Source organism: Rousettus aegyptiacus, unplaced genomic scaffold, assembly GCF_014176215.1.
Source record: "Rousettus aegyptiacus isolate mRouAeg1 unplaced genomic scaffold, mRouAeg1.p scaffold_m13_p_8, whole genome shotgun sequence".
NCBI classification, from domain to species: domain Eukaryota; kingdom Metazoa; phylum Chordata; class Mammalia; order Chiroptera; family Pteropodidae; genus Rousettus; species Rousettus aegyptiacus.
Genome location: NW_023416311.1, coordinates 92,779,754 through 92,802,521, shown reverse-complemented (window position 1 = coordinate 92,802,521; position 22,768 = coordinate 92,779,754). Strand labels below are relative to the sequence as shown.

Genomic DNA, 22,768 nt, shown 5'->3' with positions numbered 1-22,768 from the left:
TTTCTAATTCTGAGTATGTGATGCCACTAAATATTTAACTTCTCTGATCTTCATTTTCCTTAACTCTGGCAGTCCTCAGCATAATAATATTGTCCCCATTTATTATACAGTATTATTATGAAGGTCAATACAATAGTATATATGAAAGTGCTTTGTAAATACAAAAGCTTTATACAAAATGTTGAATTTAAATGAGTTAAATCTTTTCCAGTTAAAATATTTGCAGACAGAAATGTGCATGTCGAATTAAATGTGCATTAAGTTTTATAGGAATTTCCTTCCTAATCTACTTCTGAAGAGAAAATAGAAACATATATTATGTCAAGGGTAAAATATTTTGTGGTGAATCACAGACATTGAATTTCATTTGAGGCAAAACAAAATATGCTAAAATACATACATAAGCACATATTTTGCATTGATCTCATTAAAGGAGAAATTCTGGTTCCTCTCCATAATTCATTCAATGATACCAAAGCTGGGGTTCGTTATAAAGCCAATGAGACTTTCCCTATTTCAGAATAGGAGCAGTATCCTTAGCAAAAGCACAACACTGTAGGAAAATGGGACTGACTCAAAATAAAAACTTCTGTGGAACAATAAAAAGACAAGCCTCAGACAGGAAGAAATGTTTATAATACATATAACTGACCAAAGGACGAGGATCTAGAATACATTAAAAACAAAGGAACCTCCTACAAATCTATAACCAGGTGACAGCCATGCATTAATACAACAGTTCTCAAACTTTCTGGCCTCAATGCTCCTTTATACTCTTCAACATTGAGAGCCACAGAGAGATTTTTCTTTGTGTGTGTAGGTTATATCTCTTGGTAGTTACTCATTAGAAACTAAAATACAGAATTTAAAGCATTAATTTATTAAAAAAAATAATACACGTTAAGTAATTATGGAAAATATTTTTTCAAAATGAGTTTACTGAGAGGCATTGGTTTACATTTTTGAAAATCTTAATGTTTAGCTTAATAAAAGACAGCTAGATTCTCTCGTCTGCTTCTGCAGTCTTTTCTATATTTTGGTTAAAGTATATGAAGAAAATCAAACTTCACATGATAGGAAATTGGAAAAGGAAGAGGCCTCAGACCACACTTAAAACTACTATATTAGAAAAATGGGTAAAATATATGAATAGGAAAAGCCTGAATAGTCAAACAATATGAAAAGATGATTGTCACTGATAATCAGGGAAATATGATTTAATTTTTCATGCTTTCAGATTGGCAAAAGGCAGAATATCCCACAAGATCAAGTATTGGTGAGGATGGAGAAATGAGAACGTTTTCATTTCTTTTGGAGTAAAATTGATTCAATTTGATGATTCTATGAAAGTTGAAGATACATACCCTGTGACCCAGCAACTCCAGCTAGAGTCTCGCTTCTCAGATGTGCACAGAGCAGCGGCATAGGAACTTAGTTCTGAGTGCAGCTTTCAGGCCCCACCCCAGACCTGCTGAATGGGAATCTGCAGGTAACAAGATTTCTGAGGACATTCTTAGGCTCTTTAAAGCGTGTGGAGCAGTACTCTCAAGAACCCATGCACATGTGTACAAGGAGGCGGATGTTCCTAGCAGAATTGTTTGTAACTAGGAAAAATTGAAAGTACCCTAAATGTCTTTGAACAAGAAAATGGATCAATTGTGGCCTATTTATAAGATGGTAGAGTCAAGCAGCTAAAATGAGTGAATCGATCTGTAACATTGGTGACTAGCCCTTGGGAAAAAAAAAAAAAAGCTATCAAAAGATTAAATGTATGCCATTTATACAGTTTTTAAAAATAGTATTACAGTTATTGACAGAGAAAATGTAGAAACATCAATGGGAAATGCATGATTCAGAAAAGTAATTTCCTCTGGAAAGGGAGGAAGGGGAATGGACCTGGGATGGGCTAGCAAAAGGGACCTCATCTGAATCTTTTTTATGTAAAGATCCGAAGGAAATGTATTTGTTAATTCTCGACGGTGGGTAATAAGAGTTTGTGACTATGGTTTTCATGAAGTCGTTCCAACATCCAGAAAATACAAGTTAATGTTCCACTCCTTGCTAGCAGAAAATACACCTGCACGAAAGCGGAGATGGAAGATTTAAGATCTACATTTTATTCCTGGCTAATTCCACAAGCACATTGTGGCAGAGGCTGTTATTTGTCTTTCTCAATATTCATTCTTTCATCACATTCTGGTTTTTAGTTGGGCACAGAGCCACTTAGAATGAAGAGGTAATGGCTGGAGCTCTAGACCTCATCTGGGACCTTGAATCCCCCCTGACTACTTACTTACCTCTGCGGTGGAGAGAAATAAAACTACATGACTGTAGCCTCTTGCTTTATGTTTTGTCACAGGTGACTTAAGTCCTGATGAATTCACATTTTAGAGGTACAGCTTAAACAGTGTCAAGAATGTGGGTTCTTAACTGGGAGATCTTAGATCAAATATCAGTGTCAGCATTAACCTTATGATTATATGATCTTTGGCAAGTCACTGAAACTCTTCAGAGTTTTTGTTTATTTTTAATCCCTAAAATAGGGGTGAGAACAATTTACCGAATTGTAAAGATTAAAGCTTTGAAGTGTGAGCACCATGCCTGGCATGTCATACACATTCAATAACTTTTAGCTTTTACATTATTTTCAATAATTTCTTGCACTTACAATTATCTTGCTTTATTTTTAACTGTTCACTTTGGTTTCTAAAATTACCACAGTTCAAACAGTAAAGAGGTAATGGGGAGACAAATCTGTGATTGTATTGATTCTATAGTGTATTTTGAAACAAGTACTATTGTATATATCAATAATCTGGTTCAAATGAAACATTTTTACAGGCTAACGCTGAAAGGACGCTATCTCAGTGTGATTGTGTGGCACTGATGGAAACTCTTGAAGATCAGTGATCCTAATTCTGTTAGAAGGCTCAGTGCTTTTGTACAGATAATTGACCATTAAAACCAGTCAAGGCCTCAACCTTACTGATGCCCTTTCAGATAGAAGCGCCCTCTGAAAATAGAAAAAGCTCACATCCTTAACCCGACAAATCATTTGTCCCTTAGAGTTTCTAATAGTTTCTAAAAATGAAAAGGTCATGTTATCTCTTAGCATTTAGATAAAATGGTTTGTAGTTTTTTATATCTCTTCAGGTACTTTTATTTTCAAATTTAATAAGAACTCACACTTCCGTGAGAGTCCAAAGGTAGCAGCAATCTCCACGTATGATAAAGAATTTCCCATGGTTTCCTCCACCCATGGAATCATCTCTTAGGATGTCATGAGCTCCCTATTCCTGCGACTGTACAGTCTCTGTTAGAAATAGCGTAGAAGATGCGTGTCTGGGGGGGGGGGGATTGCCTGAGTGACAGCAGGGTCCTGGGCTGTGTTCTCTGCCCACAGTTCCAGAGAAGCCCGACACCTTAGCCTGATGAGAGGCTTCCTGGCGAGTGAGCGCAGCCACTCCCCACCTGCCCCAGGCACTTAGGCTCACTTTGAACCTCTATTTTATTGACAGTCTTTTTTTTAGGCCACTCTGCACTAATTTCATCATTCTAATTCCTGCAATGATTATTCTTGTTCTAATCTTCCAGATTAATCAGTTGAGAAGTATTGTTTAAGTGTCTTAGAAGTCATGTTCTTGTCTAGGACAATTTGTCATATTTCTATTTTGGAGTTCGATCTTCATTGTTCAGAAAGGAGCAACAGTTTTTCAAAAACAGATCATACTAGTTTGAAAATGGTCTGTGTTTTAGGAATGAAACTAGAAAATTCTTTTTGCAAACATTCAGAATAATATAAAGAAGAGAAACATCTCCTTGCATCCCACACATACCCACGTTTTAATGTATACTCACTCCCAAGACTATTTCTAGGCAGAGAGACTTTTGAAAAACAACTTTTCTTCTGGATACTGTTCTATTACTTGGCTTTTTACTTAATATGCACATTTTTTACATCGACTATTATATATCAACATCACTTTAAGGGCTGTGTGACATGATTACATGCAATTGATATACTTCATAGTCATCTAGGTTTTTCAGTTTTTCACTGTGGTTTTTTGATGGATATCTTCATACCCTGATGCTGCTCCTATTTTATTTAAATTTTTTTCCCCTTAGGATAAGTTCCTAGAAGGGGAAGTATTGAATCAAAGGGATTACCTATTTAAAATATTGATCCGAATGGCCATATTGCCCTCCCCCAAAAATGCTATGTACTTCTGTTGTAGTCACAGTATTTGAGAGAATAACTCATGTCAGTATGGCAAGGCCAAACCATAAACTGTAACTGTGTATAGTATGTCTTAAACAAATTAAAACTTAAGTTTAAACTTGAAAGAATTAAAAATAGTTTTGAGTGACGCTATTTAAAAAAAAAAAAAAAAAAAGCTTGTCCTTGGTATCTGCCAGGGACATCAAGGATGTACTTTTTAGGACAGCTGCTGTTGGCCTTTGGTCGGGGGCAGGCAGGTTGGCACATCCTGTCCAGTAACCTGTGACAGGCAGCGTGGGAGCCACACAGCAGCCTCACAGGATTTTCACATTATTCAAGATGAACCAAAAATTTAGGCATTCCAGAATATTTTATTATAGATGAGGGACTATTTCATCATTTCGAATTTTGTTTATTTTTAGTCCTTGGTACCTTCACTGAACAAAAGCAATAAGACAGCATTAGCCAATGTTGGAAACATCTTTTGAGGGCCTGGTCCTGGCTTTGTTTTAGCAGTCGGTATTAAATGAGCCATCTCAATTCTCAGGGCGCCAAAGAAGTTGGAGATGCCCGCCGAGTGGAGAGGAGGCGGGTAATTGGAGACAAAGTCCTTTCTCACTGAACTTTTCTTTTAAAAATCGGTACTGCATGCATCTGCTTCCCCAACTCGAACTGTGTTTTGAAAGGGTAGTACCGATTGCAGATGGCGAAAAGTTTGAGAAATTCTCTCAAGCAAAGCTGTCAGGCCCATCTGCAGCCACTTGTTAAGCTGAGATACGTGTGCTCTGCGATCTGGGTCACCTCGGGGGACAGTTATGCAGCTGGAGGGAAACGTCTTTGGTGCTCTACCCTCAGGCTGGCCGCCCTCCCCTCCCCCACCTTCCTGTGCTCAGTGCATTCAGGCGGATGGAGGCGGGCCCAGGGGGAGGGCCTGGGATCCAGTCCCCACAGCTTACTTCCTACAGCTCCCTCCTGGGTCTTTCCTAGTCCTGGTTCCCAGGGGCCCTGCCCTTCTTATGTTCTGAGCATGACACAAACATGTAAAATGAAGCCCTTCTTCTGCTAGAGACTTGGAAGCTCATTTACTTTGGAAATGTCACCACATCTCTGGGGTCCTCGACCGAGGTTGGACATATTTAAAATCCGAGAAATGTCTATTTTACTCTTAACATTTGCCGCTAGGCTGCCTGTGTTGTACAGTAATTCACCAAACTGTTCCCTGTTGAGTGGAGGACTGTGTACTTCAGAGAAAAGAACTTGGGCTTTGCGAGTCAACGGCCTTGCATCTGAACCCCAGCTCTGACACTCACAAGGATGTGACCTTCAGTGAAGTACTTAACGTCACTGAGAAAATGGGGGAATAGTATTGTATTGTTTCCTATAACTGCTGTATAGTGTATCCACAAACTGGATGACTTGAAACAACACAGATTTATTCTCACAGTTCTGGAGGTCAGAAGTCCAAAATGGGTCTCGTTGGGTTATAGTCAGGTGGCCAGCAGAGCTGTTTCCTTCCAGGGGCTCTCGGGGAGAATCTGTTTCCTTGCCTGTTCCAGCATCGAGAGGCCACCTTGATTCCTTGGCTTGTGGCCTCGCCCACCATTTTCAGAGCCAGCGATGGCTGGCTGTCACATCTACTCTGACTCCGACCTCCTTCTTCCACTTAGAAAGAGCCCTGTGATTATATTGGCCCCCCCTGGATCATCTGGGATCATCTTCCCATCTCAAGATCCTTACCCTAATCACTTTGGCAAAGTCCTTTTTGCCACATGAGGAAACATTCATGTATTTCAGGGATTAAAATGTAGACATCTTTGGGGCAGGAGGTGTGTCATGCTGCCTACCACGGGCACCTAACTCAAAGGCTTGTTTTAAGGACCGAAGTGATAATGACTGTGAAGCACTAAGTACTCAGCCTGGTGCACAACTGCCCTGCTGACAGCTCTTGAGCTTCCATTGGACTATAAACTCTTTGAAGGGAGATAGGAGCTCTGCCCTCCATCTCTGTCTTCTACCATACCTGGCAGAAGTGCTGAAATCACAGTCCGTGCTTAAGAAATCCTTCCTGAACTGAAGCAAGCCACATTCAGAGAACGCACAGAGAGAGCAGACTGTGATGACAGCTCAGGCCGCTCGCTGCATTATGCTCAGTGGAAATACATGGGCATCGTCAGCAAACCACTTGCTGGATATTTTAAATGCTGAATCCTAGTGTTATTCCACTCGCATCTGTGCCAATGGGACAATTCCAACAGGCACTGTCGCTGAGGGGAGCCAAGTCCTGGCTGCGTTTACACAACTCGAAGCCATGCAATGAGCATGCTCACGTCCCCATCAACAGAAGACGGACCCTCACTTATTCTCTTCACATTTGATGAGCAGTTGAACCATCAAAAACGCCTGAATATCCAAACTGTGAGGTATGTGCTAGCCCAGTGTTCTCCGTCAGTCTCTGGATGGAACACAAGTTCCTCCATCAGTATCAACATGGCCCTTCCAAAGTGAAATCACACAGCTCTGGGGTTGGGGAAGCATCCAATTCTATTTTCCTAAAGAAGGAAATTTACTAGCTTTCTAATATTCTTCTCAAACCCTCCTATGCTTTATAGGAGGCAGACTCAAAGCAGCATTACACTAGTACAAATTATGGGGGTGAAACACCAATCGGCCAGCCTGCTGCACAGATCTGTTCAGCTTCTCTGCCCCTATACGTCCGACCGGCCCGCTCTAGAAGACAGTGCGGGGTTATTTGGTGAGTTCAGAAGAGGAACTCGCGTGGGTGACAAGGCTCTCTGCTTCCCTTCTTCGGGTGACTCGAGTGTCTGTGGAGTGCCGGTGTCCTTGTCCGTTCAGGCCCACAGTGAGCGGAGCACAGCAGTAAGTCTGCGACCTTGCAGGGAGGGTGGGAACAGGGGCGGCGAGGCCCGTAGCTGCGCAGGGCTGCTGTGATTGGCAGGTCCGCAGCTGTGATTGGCAGGTCTTCTTCTCAAAACCTGCGGTTTAGTACTAGGAAGCCATTGTTGCCACGCACCTTCAACTGATGGGTAACAAAGCTGATATTTAGATGCGTATCTGCTTGAATCCATTTTCTCTCGGTTGGTTTAGAGCCCAGGTGGGGAAAAACCCGGTATCAGTGCTCTAGAGTGGGCTCCCTAAGCTCGGCAGTCCTAGGGGACCTTTTGCAATTATAATTTGTAATAGGGAAGTGGTTTTGCCACAGATAATAAGAACTAACTTTGGCTACTTTTGACAACAACAACCACAACAAAGACTGCAAGGAGAACAGCAGTGCCTCAGGCCTTGGCAGCAGCAAGTCATGGAGTCACACGGTACTTTAAAAAAGTGTGCTCAGCCTCACTCATATAAGGAAAATCAAAGTACACAGGCCAAAGATAGCGTTTTTCACTTATGAGACTGCAAAATTCAAGAAACTTGAAAACATCCCCTGTTGAGGGGGTGTAGAAAACAGGCAAGCTATAAGAATTACAAATGTATATAATCCTCAAGTCAAAAATGACAATTCCAGAAATGTATCCTGGAGATATAATCACACCAGTATAGAAGGATTTTAATTGTAACTTTTTTTTTTTTTTGGTAAAAATAACTAAATAACTTAAATATCCATGAAGAGCTAATAAATTACTATGTAAACTACAAAATGATCTGTAAGATATAATGTTAAGTTTTTTTAAAAAAAAAAAACATAATGCATTTACGATCGTCCTGGTTGAGGGCCCACAAAGGTGTCCGCCCTGGCCAGGTGAGCCAGGTGATAGGGAGAAGAGGTAAGGGCTGGGGGTTCCTTTTCACTGTATCCTTTTTTTAATTTTGGAATTTCCTATCAGCTGTACATAGTGTTTATTTCCAGAATAGTGTCTATTTAGACTCCATGATCCATTTTCAAATGGAAACTTCAGCTTGTTAGACCCAGGGCTTATTTTTTTTTTAATTTCATTAACCTCAAGTTTAATTCTTGGTCATCCTATCAGCACAGCCACAGCTCAGGAGAGAATGCAGCAATGCCCTCCCCCAAAGTTATTGGCCCTTGGGGAGGAGACACTAATAATATTATACATTTTAAATTAGTCAATTTTGGAATTTTAGGGATTGATCCATTATCCCGGTGGAAGCTTTAATATCTAAAGTTTTATTAATTTATTTTGAATGCATAGTAAACTCATTAAGTGAAATTTCTCCTTCGTCTGAATCACGTATCATTTGTGCTTGGGACTTAACTTACGTGCCAAAAGCACTTCCTCATTGGATAAAAAAACAATGTAATCTAAGAGTAGTAGATTGGCTGGTAGAATACAGAGAAACCGTGATTAGTATGGATTTATCGGATCTATCGCGGCTTGCTCGGTGCCTGGCCAATGCCTGGCGTGGAGCATTCACAAGAAGCCTGAGATGTTTATTGACGCTTTCCAGGATAGAAAGTCTTCCGCATTCCCAGGTCTGTGAGACTCACTTTCCAGTTTCCCACATCATTAGCACCATTCCAGCATTTTGTACAGCCCCTTAGGAACATGCCTGTTTGCCAGGAGACCTGAGAACTCGGGGCCGAACAAGACTGCAGCACCCCGAATCACCAAGCTCAGGTCCTTCCAGAGCTCACTTCAGTTCTGTCTCCAAGAAAGACTTACTGGAAGTCCTTTTACTGTGCACTTCCGCTTTTTTTTTTTTTTTTTTTAATTTAAGAGAGTAGCGAAAAGCTGAAGCTGATGTGGACCTTCAAGTTTATCAATCTAGTTCAACCCGCTCGTTTTGCAGATCAGAGAACTTGCTTCAGAGAGGAGATTCTCCGCCTACTTCGGCCATGGCGCCCAGTGGACAGTGTCCTGGCACTGCTGCTGGTGCTTACACTTACTTATGTGTGTGTTGGTACCTTCTCTTGTTCCAAGAAGGGCTTGAGACCAACGTCTGGTATCCGGAAGCCCATACGTGAAGAAAAGACGTCAATGCTTTGTGCCGCGGTGAACACTTCTTTCTCACCTACATACGGAGAAGTGAGCTTATTTAATTTAAAACAACTAAATCTCTGTTATCATAGTCACTCATGCAATCTAAATCTCCATCTTAATTTTTCACTCTATCCTTGCCGGAAGAAAGGTCCCCTATGTGTGAATATATTCTTTCCAAAAATTTCAAAAATTGTAAAATTAAGCATTTTAATCATGTTAAATGTACAATTGTTTACATTCACAATGTTGCACAACTACCACCACTATCCATTTTAAGAACATTTTTATCATCCCGATCAGAAACTCTGAACCTATTAAACAATAATTTCCCATTTCCCACTCCGCCCAACTCTCGGCCTCTACTGTACTTTCCGTCTCTATGAATTTGCCTTCCCCAGTTACCTCACATAAGTGGAACCCTTTGTCCTTTTGTTACTGGCTCATTTCACTTAGCATAGTGTTTTCAAGGTTCATCCATGTCGCAGTGTGTGTCAGAATTTCTTTTATTTTAAAAACAATACCATTTAAAAACAATACATATGCGTGCATGTACCATGTTTGGTTTATTCATTTATCCAAAGATGGCATTTGAGTCACTGCCACTTTTGGCTACTATGAATTATGCTGCTATGAACACAGTTGTGCAAATATCTGCTTGAATCCCTGCTTTTATTTCTTTTGGATATATACCCAGAAGTGGGATTGCTGGCTTATATGGCAATTCTATATTTAACTTTTTGGGGGAGCTACTATACTGTTTTCCATAATGGAAAACATTCCCACCAGCAATGCACAAGGCTTCTATTTCTCCATAGCCTAACCTACATGTGTTCTTCTCTGTTCTTTTTCTTTTAGTAATAGACATCCTAATGTTATAACTAATAGTATAAGTGGTATCTTATTGTGGTTTTGATTCTCATTTCCCTAGTGACCAATGATGTTTAGCATTTTTTTTTTCATGTGCTTGTTGGCCATTTGTATATCATCTTTGAAGAAATGTCTATTCAAGTCCTTTGCTCATTTTTGAATTGGGTTGTTTTATTGTCGTTGAGTTGTAGGAGTTCTTTATATATTCTGGCTATTTAGCTCTATTATCCCATACTGTGAGCTGTTTTATTATTCTCTTGATAGTGCCCTTTGATGCACAATGGTTTTTAATTTTAAATAGGCCCAACTTATCTATTTTTTCTTTTGTTGCCATATCAAAGAAATTGTTATCAAATTTGACATCATGAAGATTTTTACCTATTTTTTTTCTGAGTTTTGTAGTTTTAGCTCTTAAGTTTAAGTCTTTAATCCATTTTGGGTTACTTTTGTATGTTGTAAGGGAAAGGACCAACTTCATTCTTTTGCATGTAGGTATCCGGTTTCCCCAGCACCCTTTGCTGAAAGGTTATTCTTTTTTTCATTGAAAAGCCTTTGCATCCTTGTTAAAAATCAATTGACCATATATGCAAGGGTTTATTTCTGAGCTTTCTATTTTATTCCATTGTTTCTATGTCTGTCCTTCTGTTACTACCACATTGTTTCAATTACTATAGCTTTTTTTTTTTTTTTTTGAAATCAGGAAGTGAGTCCTCTAATTTCGTTCTTTTTTTTTTTTTTAAATATATTCTTTTAAAATTGTGCACCTAGACAGCATGAATTTCTGAATGATATTTTTAAGAGTAGCAAAATCTTAATCTTCAAAACTTTAATAAAGAAGCTGAACTGTTTTCTTCCCTTTCTTTGCTGCATTCAAAGGATTGAATGAAAATACAATTTCGCTTCCTTGTACTAACACCTACCAGCTCTCTCTCCAATCCCTCTGGAAGGGTGAGAGGAGTAAGGGAGGAGTTGGTTCTGGGCGTAAAGATCCTGCTTGAAGAAGTATGAGAAAAGATGGACAGGTAGAGGAAAGCAGTGCTCCTGGGAAGGGAAGAAGCTCCCTGTTGAAAAGAGGATGGAGGGTGGGATGTTTGCTAAAACAAAACAAAACACAAAACATAAAAACAAAAAACAAAAAAAAAAAACACTCAAAAAAACAAGGAGTTTACTGGAGGCAGCTCCCAGGGTCTAGGAGTTGATTCCAGGAATGCTGCCGAGGATAAAGAGGACCTCCTGTCCAGGGAGGTAGAACTGGCACAGGACCACCCAAGGAGCATGGATCAGGCCCCTGCACCAGTCCTGGCAGGTGGTGGTGCCTAACGGAGCTAGTTGGAGACCAGTTTAGCGGGAACACTGGTTTATAATGACACCTATGTTAGAGTTCACTTACCATATTGATGTTCCTCACCCCCAGTACAATCACAGGAAGAAAAAAAACCCTAAAAATATTTTATTTCTGGCATTATTTCCACTCCTCCTACCTCTTGCTTTTTAAAATTTTGCTTCAAGCAGCAATCAATGATGCCTGCAAGTTGGGCTTTTAGCTTAAGACAGAGAAAGATTTGGATAACAGAAACACTACCGATTAACTCTTGCATGGATAAGGATGAGGTATTGACTGTAGTCTGGGCGACGTGAGAAGGGAGGGAACAGAGCAATGAGCAGGACAAAAGAAGGCCCAAAGTGTGCCAGGGCCAGCGACGAAACTCCCTATCAGCCATGACCACCAGAGCTGGGGCAGTTAGGGGAGGAAAGAAAGCTGTGGTCAGCAGGTAAACAGAGCAACACAAAGGGATGGCAGGAAGGCAAGCAGAATCAGAAGTTTGGGAGACTGGCTTGGGCGGTGGGGGAAGGATTGGCACCAGGCACTTACAACGAGAAGGCAATTGGCTCCAGTAATGCCTTCTGAGGCCAGGAGAGCATGTGCACTCCAGGGAGGAGGAAGAGAATGCAGCAGGCCCCCAGGAAAGATGTTGAAGGAGTTGCTGACATGTGCGTCAGTAAGCCAGGGGGAGGTATCCCTGGACGTAGGTTTGAGAATCCTTCGCATCTAAATAGTAAAGCCATCATGGATAATAGATGAAATCACCCAGATAAATTAAACAGAGAGGGGGAAAGAAAAAGTCAAGGTAAAAATCTCTGGGATACGCCACTATTGGGGAGCAAACTAAACAAAAACCAATGCGTGAGAGTTTAAGTACATGTTTATTTATATATTATATATGTTTTAGTTACCTATATTATGCATGTTTCTAAATATATATTACCTATATATATTCTAAATATATATGTTTTCGAACACACACACGTAGTCACATACAAAAGCCATATCGGATGGCTAATCGTTTATTTCGGATGGGCTAATTCCTGCCTCCACCTGTTGGTGACATTGTGGCATCTATGGATGAAATGCACACAGCACTGTTAGGATTTCGTTTCTGCCTCTCTGCGAGGACTTCTGCATTAGGCCTTAAGTATGCGAGGATAGAGAAGACAAGGTGGCCCTGCCTGTAGTTTAGTGTCTGGTCAGGGAGGTAAGATGTACACACAAGAATAAGCATTAGCTCAAGAGGGTGAGAGCCACGGAAGTTCCGTGTCAAAGGAAAGCGACCCTCAGGAAGAGTTCGTATTAACGGACCAGCAGCCCATGTATTTTCTTATTCACACTCTCACAAGGTTTTCATGAGATTACATTATCCTGTTTTTGGACCCAAGGAACCTTCATCGCAGTGAGGTTAATTTGCCTGAAACAAATCAACAGGAGAGCTTGTGCAGGCTTCCGACATTGCCGTGTGTGGTCCCATTTAATTAAAAGTTCAAGGTTTTTTTGGTTGCTGTCTGCGATGACCTGCCCCAACTGGTTCTCTCTCTCTCTCTCTCTCTCTCTTTTTTTTAGGTGCTTGCACCAGCTTTAATACTATTTATGTGATGTTGAGAGAACCCCTTAATTTCTTTTTAATTGAAATTATTGGGTGACATTGGCTAACTGGTTCTTGATTCAACTGTGCTCCTGACATCTCTTTTCACGGGCTATTTTCCAGCGTGAATGACAAGCACAAGGCCTTCAGTTCAACCAAACACTTCTTACGTCTGCCACCAGTCAGACCCAGATTCGCCTACTTTTATTTTAATTAAACATAAAGGGATTGGTTAAATTAAGCGTTTGTTTCTATGTCTTCACTCCTACTAAGTTAGGTGGTTGCTTTTGTTGAGGTAATTTGTGGTGAGGGTACTTGGTATTCTCCTATCTCCATTTTTAATGGGGCAAAATGGAGCCATTCTTACTGTTTGTACCTCCGTTGGAAGTGAGGCTTCGACTTTAACCCAGAGCAGTTTGCTGATGCAGGGCCGTCCACCTTAAACCTGCTTCTGAACAGTGACTCTGATGCTCTGGCGTGAATTCCCTGATGATGACGTGGCCAATGTTGTGACGTTTCTCAGTATTCTTTTGTTGTTCTTTGCAGGGAAGGTGAGATTTAGGTGAGATTTAAAGGTAGGAGAGGAGTTAAGTCTTTCCATACAATTTGAGGTTAGCTTGAATTACTGGAGAGTAAAAACTACACTGATGTAAAAGATGGAGATTTATAACACAAATAAGAGCATAGTTTCTTACTGTATTACCAATTTATGTGTTATTTTACATCTATTTATAATATTAATTATTTATGGTCTAACCAAAGCTCGATGTGACTTTTTTTTTTAATTACTCCCTTCTGAGTGGATTGCCATTCCAAGGGTTTTTCAATAGTTGCCAACATTGTAATGTTATCTTCTAATCACATGATTAACTATGGATATGTTTCTTGTGTGGAGAAAAGTTTACTTGAGCTGAGTGCTCATTATCTTTACTTTAGACAGTTTTAACAAGAAAGGAAGTAAAAAAAAAAAAAAGCTTGGCAAGAATGCGGGCTCCTTGCCTTATGTAAGCTGGCTGACATCCCACCTCCTGTGGGGAGAGCAGAAAATGGAAGGGAGAGAAACGGTGGCGCGAAACTCCTGCCCACGGTTCCACATGGGAAGGAGGAGGAAACCATCATGCTTATAAACTGGCCGGAGAAGCAAATACACGCTCGTAGGTCACCGCTTTTGCCTTTCTTGCTCCACGTCTCTGATGGCCGTCGCATCTGAAATCCCCAACAGCTCATTAAGAAAGAGGAGCAGTTCGCCCTGCTCCACAGGCACTCGGATAGAGCCATGCGACCTGCATGGTCAAGGAATGAAACCCACCGCCTGGCCGCCTTTCAGAATTCCGTCCCTGACTTTTACTCCACAATGGCCCCAGGAGGTGAGACACTAACAGAGAATACCGTTAGGGTATACACGACGAGATCCTGTAGGACTCAGGAAGCCACAAGGAATATGTCCTCTGAATTTATCCAAGCAATGAAATCCTTCAGTCTCGAGAGTGTGTTCTGGCTCTCACTGGCAGGACCTTGGTCTAAACATTAAAACTTTGTTTTTGTTTGGTTTTCCATTTGTATTTCATTGTTTCTTCTTCCTATTTTACTGAATTCTTAAATGGTTACCGTAAATTTTATGTTTAATGTTCTTCCTTTTTTCTTTTATCTTAAAAGGAAAGAAATATTAAAAGTGGGAAGGCCTTGAAGCGTACCTAAGAGGTAGGAGTTGGCTTTCTTGTTCTATCTCCCTGACCCCATAGTTTCCAATGACAGAAAGAAAGGGAAGGACATTCTAGGTCGAGTGAACTGCAGGAGCACAGAGCCAGCATGCACGACCTGGAAAGCACAGCAGCAGTTAAGCTGGAAAAGTGGTTCGGGGAAGGTTGCGAAGGCTCTTCAGTGCCGTAATTGTTGGCGTTTGGACTTCGTTCCACAGACAATAGGGAGCCCTCGAAGTTTTCAAGTGATAAGAGATGTGATCATATATATATATATATATATATATATATATATATATATCTCCTTTTAGTAAGCGACTTTGGTATCAGTGTAGAGGATGGATTGAGAAGTAGTCCAAGATGCCATTTAGGAGGCAGTTCCAATAACTTAGGAGAGATGATGATGGCCCAAATTAAGGCAGCTTTGGTATATACATGGGAACAATTATGCTGGAGAAAATATTCGTGAGGCTTAGTCATACGAAGGGCAAAAAAATAACTCAGAGGAGAATAATGACCTAAAGTATAAGCCTGAGACAATGGACACCATTAATCAAGCAGGGATTCATTGGAGGAGAGATATTCAAAGTGTTTGTGTTAGAAATACTTAATTTGTACTTAATTTGTCCTCGTGACAGCCAAATGAATGCGTCCCACCAGCTAGAATCTTGGGGTAGGGCTCGGAAAAAAGGTTGTGACTAAGGTGAATATCTGTAAGTTGATCAACATAATCAAGACAGGTGAAATTTCCAAAGTGGATGGGGTTGCCTTATGGGGAGAGATTGTAGCATGAAAGAAGAGATGGCCCGGGACCGAACCTCACAGCAAAGGAGTCATCAGGAAGGAGACTGAAGAGGAGCCATCTGACATAGAAGAGACCACACTGCAGAAGCCGAGGAAACCTTATTCAAGAAGGAGCAGTTGTAAAGAACGTTCAAAGGAAACACTAAGTTTTGGCCATAAGGAAGTCTCTGGAGGCCTTTTGAGTAGGCAGCTTCCAAGAAATGGGAGGCAGAAATGAGATCCTAGTGACTGAGGCAGAGACGAGGAGGCAAGAAAGTATAAATGGAGCCCCAAAATTGCCCTTTGGGAGATTTTATAGTGAAGGAAAGAAGAGAAATGTAGCTTGAAGGGGAGAAATTTCTATTTTACTTAGTTCATTAGTTTGCGAAGCACTTTTACATCCATTACCTCATTCGATCCCCAAGATAACTCAGCATGTAGGAAAGCTAAGTATTGATATGAGAACAAAATGAGGTTAAAAGAAGTTAAAAGCTTGCCGAAGGTCATCTGTAGCAAGTAAGTGGAAGAACTGAGTTTAGAATTCAGGTCATTTGGCTCTTAACCCAGTGACCTTTCTACTGTGTGGAAACAGAGCACTCTAAAGTGTTTGCTGTATTTGGCTATTGAGCACTGGAGGGCACTGAGCCCCTTGGTAAAAGCGGGTTTGATCTTACTCAGGGAACGATGAGGAGCAACTGGAAGGTTTCGTGCAAAGGATGTCATGTTTAAGTCAATACCAGTGGGAGACAAATCTGGCAGTGAGGTGTAGGATGTGTTAGGGGTGCAGACACCTCAGGGCGCAGACCTTTAGGACCCGGCTCCAAACTGAGACACAGCTTCCAGTTGCATTGCATGTTGAGGAAGCTATTTTGCTTTCAGTTCTGTGGACCCTCTTTTGTTTGTGTTAAGGAGAGGGTCGCACTTTGCCAGTATCTTTTAACAATACCCCTCAAATACTCTCTACTCTTCCTTTTGAACAGAGAGAGAACTAGCCTCAGGCCGAGAACAGCTGCAAGTAACCGGCTCTCATTAGAATTACATTGCTTAGTGTTCACTCTATTTTTATGATCATTTTCCAATTAGGATAAGTAATACTGATTTTTTATTTATTTTATAATAGAAAGGTTACTTTCTAAACATCAAAGTGAAACAAGTCAAATGAAGGACAAATATTAAGTCGGTTCTAAGACAGGTGGTATACAATATGGGAAAAAACACGAATGAATGTACATTCTAATGACTAAAGTTTGGTAAATTTTCTCATCAGAGACTATTGCAGTGGGAATAATGAGGGTTTAGTCCAGGATGGGATGATGACTCCAGAAATGGAGGAGAAGTCTCTGATGGATATTTGAAAGGAGTTAAAGGATTTGGGGGTATTTACTATGTCATTTTGCAAGATCCTAATGGCTGCAATCATAGAAGACTTAAATCATAAAGGCTTGTGGAATACAGTGAATTTATTGTCCCATGTATCGAGCAGCACCAACATGAGGCTGACGTGGCCGGAGCAGCCCTGTTATGACATGCAAGGAGAAAACATCTCCTCCAGCGAGGAAGTGTGAAGGCTGAGGAAACCTTTCCCTGTAGCCACCTGCACCAAAAGGCTTTCCTCCAGGATTCGTTGCCTCATAATACATCCCATATCATGCACAAGCCGATCATTGCAAAGGGGAGTCAACTGACCATAATTAACCTAGACTAATTAGGACTTTTCTCTGTGCCGATGATAGCGATCCCTTCCGGGCGGCTGGGTTGCTCAACATATCAGGAGCTCTGTTAACAAATACGGCTGGTCGGTAGTCAACTTTTACAGCTTGCACCGGTGGTTCTGGAATTCCTCAAATCAGCCCTTAGACATAAGTGGGAAGTTCTTGAGCCGTGCAGGTTTTTTACGTTGTTTTTCTTTTTTGTTTTTTTATTTATTTGTTTATTTTTATTTAGCTTTTCTCTCCATGTGTCGGATCAACACAGAACGAAACACTTCCACTGCAAAATCGGCATCTGTTTTACTGATGCACATGGAGGGTGCAATGCGGAACGTCTGAGGAGACAAAGGAAAACAGAGCAACAATTGTCATAGAGTAACATATGACTGGGGAGACTCCAAAACCTTGCTTTTATGACATTTCTTATATTTCCCTCATGGATTGGTCTCCTTCTCTCTCCTTCTCTCTACTAATGCTGTACCCAGGGCATGTACCCCGCCGGCCTCCTGAAAATTCTGGTACCATCGCGCTCTGCTGCTTTTCCTTTCGGTCATCTGCTCACCTCTTGGTCCTTCCTGTCTTTGCTGAGGTCCTACGTACCTATCTACACTGCATTGTTGACATCACTGAGGGTGGCCTCCGCGTCTGTGTGTACGACACACAACAAACTAGCATCTCAGCTTCCTGCTTGCCACGAATCCCACAATCTTCTTCTCCACCCCTCGCATCCATTCACGCCTAAGGCCAGCACCATGAGCCTCCTCTTCACTAGGAATAATCCAATTTCTGATTCCTGTTACATCTGCCCTTTTCACGAAAACTTCTGTCTCCTTGTCCCTCCGTTCTCTATCGCCCCACTCAGATCTTTTCTTTTTTTCCTACCCAGCTCCGAGCACATGGCTGCTTGAACTACTCTCTCACCTGCCCCCTCACTTGGCTTGCATTGCCACCCTTCTGCTTCTGCACCCACGCTCAACGTCCCAGCCCTCGCTGACGCGCCAACATAGGTAGGTAGCTGAGAAGTTCGAAGCAAGAATCGCACTGCTGTGCAGACTGACGCTGCTAGGTATGCAGGGCCTCTAACTTCTGCCGAGCCCCTAAATGTTTCTTGTGCTCTGTCGGTTTCCTTCCCCATTCTAAACCTTTATCATTCTTCTCAATTTCCTCGCTCAACTCCCACGCCTCTCACTCTATTTCGTGGATGATCTTGCCTCATGCTTTTCAAAGCTGTCAGGCAAGAGCTTCCCATAAACTTGTTTGCTCCCACATCCGTTCTTGCATCCTGGCCCAAGAGTTCAGAGAACGAGGCGTCTCTACTGTTCGGCTCCAAATTTTCCACCCGTGCCCATCACTTTCACTCTGGGAAACAACCCCGGGTTCTCTTGCATCTTCAGTGTCTCCTCAGCATATGAATGAGCAGAGTTAAGCTCTCGTAACCCAAACCCAAACCACAGGAAATAAGAATCTGGTGCCTCTCCCTGGTTCCTTCTAGCTACCATGCAAATCCCAGGCTCTCCTTTCATCCAAACTTACTAAAAAGACTGGTTGATGTTTATTGGCTATCATTTTTTTTTCACTCTACCCTTCCTCTGTTCACATCTTAACCTGCCACAGTCTGGTTTCTGTCCTGATCCACCTCTGACACCACTATAGCTAGAGTTGCTAGCGACCTCCTACGTGCAGAATCCAGTGGCATGTTTCCACCCGCCCTTCCTGGCCTTCTCTGCTGCATTTGGCAGTTCAGTCCCTTCCTCTTCCTGAACCTCTCCTTTCTCGCATCCATGATTCCACACGTCCCTAGCTCTTCTCACACCTCCCCGTCCTTCATTTTGTCACCCCCCAGCCTCTTTTCTTCCACCCGCCCTTTGAGCGTGGGTGTACAGGTTTCTAGCCTCATCTCATGCACTTTTCATCCAGACATACTTTCCAGGAGATGTCCTCATGTCACCACTTATATGCTGATGACTCCTATACCGTGATCTTCACTTCAATCCTTTCCTCCGAGCCACCAACTTGTTTGTAGAAACAGATGTCCGCAAAACCCTTAATTGGAGCCTATTCGAAGCTGGACTCAGCCTCGCTCTCCTTAAACCAAGTTAGAGGTGAGGGATTCATCCTTGATTCTCCCTCATTCTTAACATCCAAGTTCTATGCATTTACTTCACTTCCGGAATTGTTCGCAGAATGTCTCCTCTATCATTACCACTACTGCTCGAGTTCAAACAGCATCATCAGCCCCTACCTGGACTACCTGCCTCCGGTCTTGTCTCCTCAGGCTTATCCTCCTCTGAGGACAGACTCAGAAATCAGACCGCCTGAGTTTGGGTCCTAGTTCTGCCGCTTAGAAGCTGTGTGACTTGGATATTTACTTAACCTCTGTGTCTCTTTTTCTTCCTCTATAAAATAAGGATAATAATAGTACTCGTCTCATAGACTTGTCGAGAACATTAAATGAGTCAATACATGTGAAGCGTTTAGAACAAACCCTGACAAGCAGCGAGGCTTATTATTCCCACTCAGTGCCTCAAGCAATGTGCTCCAAGCACACCAGTGTATGTGTGTGTGTGTAGCTCTTTGCACCTTGCAATGGTTCTCCTTGTTCGTGGAATGTTTATTTCATTGTTTAAGGCTCAGCTTAGCCAGATCTTATCATTGCAGCCTTTGTATCCAGTGTAGCAACTACCACTTAGCATTTAAGTGTTTGCCAGATTACTAAGGAACAAGTAAGCAAGTAAAGAATTCATTGTTTTATGTCCGTAAGTTGCACATTTTAGGATTTTTAACCATGGCTTTGACTTGAACAGAAAGATATTTGTGACCAAGATGAGGAAAAAAAAAAAAAAAAAAACCTCACTGTGCATGTCCCAGCAAAAGTACTCATTCTGGTTTTGTGTGGGTACGGTTTGGTTTGGACTGGGAGAGCATTAGGACTATTTGTTTAGGGTGGAGGAGAAGCTGAGGAAATGTTGCAGATTCTAGAGAACAACGATATCTGCCTGAGCGAATGAAGGTGGAGGGAGTGTCCAGGGTCAAGAGTGCAGGTGGAAGATCTACATCTGAACAGAAGTGACACTTCAGGAAAGGGGGTGAGACATCGATATGGGCACATGTGAGTTTATATAAAGATCTTGCCTAGTAGCTTCCATTTTCTCTGAGAACTGCGAAGCGAGGGTGTGCACTGAAATAGAGAGCTACAGGAATGGAGGAGGGAAGAATGACTAACATTTAAAATGGGAATGAAAGATGACAAAGGACAAGAACACATCAGAAGAAGAGCAGAAGTTACCCTAAGTCTTAACTCTGGGCCCCAGAGCCAGTCCTGCTGTACGAGGGATCAGGGGGCAGATTGCTTTACTACTGGCTGCAGTAGCCCATGTCCACAGGGCAGGCTGACACCAGAGTCCGGACTGTGGAGCCTTATGGCATTCCTTGCAAGGGAGCATAGAGAGCTTGATCTCTGCATCTCCCAGCCTGAGGGTTAAGCGTTCTGGGAGTGGCTGATTTCAAAATCTGCATCAGGGGCCCAGCCAGGGTAGTCTCCCATCTTCCCTGTAGGGTCACCTTGACCTGCCAACGCTGTTAGGTTGCTCCCAGCTACAGCTGCAGTCAGTTGTAGCAGGTTCAGTGTTTGCAAAGTCAGAGCTCAGGGCTCAGGGTAGGAACACTAGGATTGCTCTTGCAGGGGTTAGAATTAACTCATACATGAGACAAACTATTTACTGCATGACTGTTATGACTCTATTATGACCTGTATTGCAAATCCTCTGGTTTGTCTGTACATCTCGTTTATGCCTTGTTAGATTCTCTCTGTTTAGTCCCCACAAAACTGCAGGAACTAAATCATTTGAACACAGCGCCCCCTTGTGTCCTGAAGACTTCATTGCCACTTTCTTTTGAAACTATCAGAGCACTCACGGTACCTAGATGAAGTGGGGCTGGGTCCATCAGCATAGCCGTGAAGAAAAGTGACCGGCGTTGGGACATCAGGCAGATGCCCATGTAAAGTGATAGATGGGGAGCAACCTTTCTCTTACCTGAGAAAAAATGCCACCTCTGCCAATTAGAAGTCCCATGTCTTTGCAGTCCTCATGGATTTGACTTACTTCTTCACTGGGAAGAGGCTGGCAGCTTATCTGTAAATACATTTAGAAAATATTCCCTACTTGGTATTTGAATGATTAAATACATTATTTCCAAGAGAAGACAAAAGCAACTCAAGCAGTCAAAGCTCTTTTCTCCCTTTTAATCTCTCTCTCTCTCTGTGTAATTGAATAAAGCTGTTAATTGTTGAACTGGATTTTTTTTTTTTTGGTGGGGTGCTATTAAACATTAATAACATTTATTATTAATAATATTAAAGATACATTTTTATCCCAATTCATCTCAAATTCCCAAAAACAAGACGAAGTTGAAAGCAGACAGCCGGCGCGAATCTTGGCTTTGCTCAGGCTACCCTGGGAGCTTAGTTCTTTAATAGCTGCATTCGGAGCCTGTTTTATTTGTGCAGAAATTCTCCTCAGCTCTTCACTTTGTTTTTCCCACGTAGAGAGCTCATTTCAAAGTCCAAGTGATGGTTCAGAAGTTGCACAACGGCATGACCAGCTGTGCTTTCCCGGCCCAGCCTAGGCAGCTGGGGTGGGCCCATTTGTCCTCATCTTCTCTGCATGTGGATTTACTCTCTCTCCAGAACGGAATCTGCTCCAGGGTTAGGAGTGGTAAGTGTCTTGGGAACCCAGAGGCTGTTTTGGGTCACCAGAAGTTTGTCTCTACCTGGGGGCCCCCGACGTGCCAGCACCCCTGTGGTGACATTAGGCTGGGCGCTCGCTCCCTTTCTGTGCCTCCTGTCTTCTGAGTCTGTGAGGACTAGTGTCCCTCTCTCTAATTTAGTCTGACTGTGTGTTGACATTACCTGGAAGCCTTTTCGAACTACAGGTGTTTGGTCCCCTCACTAGGGTTATCGCATTAGAATATTTGCATCAGGGCATAGGCATCTGTGTCTGTAAAATGCTCCTCAGGTGACCGGGCTGAGAACTACTGAGTACTGTCAACACCACTGGTGTCTTTTCTGTAGCACAGCTGTGTGAGCATCAGCACCAGGTCTGGCTCTCTGGTTTCAGATGCACAAGGCATGATCTTGACGCATGGGGCAGCAGCCCCTGCCTTATAAGGCAGAGGAGGGCTCTCTCCAGAGCTCCCAGCTTTGTTATTCTCCCCGTCTCCCCAGGACTTCCTGCCCACTCTCCCCCTCGGCTTTAGTATCCATTCCCCTCCCGCCCACCAACTTCTGACCCAATCGTTTACCCAAATCTTCCATTCCTGGCCAAATGTTGGATTCTGGGCATTGGATGAAATTGGACATCCCAGAGATGTTTGCATTTTTTGTCTGTCTTAAAGCTTTATGATAAGGAAAATAATATTCAAGCTTTCAGACTTCTAGATTATGAAGGACCTGGGGTGGGGGAAAGGACTAGGATCTTCTCATTGATCCTGAAATGTCATCATGCACCATTTGGGAAGATTTTGATGTTGCGCCAGAACAGATCAAGTTCTATTGAATGTCTTTGTTCATCCATCTTAGAGCACGCAGAAATTGGGTTTAGAATAGTGAGAA

At 42.2% G+C, this 22,768-nt stretch overlaps 1 protein-coding gene across 3 annotated transcripts in view; it reads right to left on the bottom strand.

Annotated features, from left to right (window-relative positions):
- Positions 1-16,890: 16,890 nt before the first annotated feature.
- AGXT2 (alanine--glyoxylate aminotransferase 2) overlaps positions 16,891-22,768 on the bottom strand; it is a 37,360-nt gene continuing 31,482 nt past the window's right edge. For all 3 annotated transcript variants that reach the window (XM_016142434.2, XM_016142431.2, XM_016142432.2), the window contains 2 exons: positions 21,192-21,290; positions 16,891-17,492 (listed from right to left, as the gene is read on the bottom strand). In XM_016142434.2, the coding sequence (XP_015997920.2) occupies positions 17,385-17,492; positions 21,192-21,290 (207 nt within the window). In that variant the 3' untranslated portion in view covers positions 16,891-17,384. The remainder of the gene's footprint in view (positions 17,493-21,191; positions 21,291-22,768) is intronic.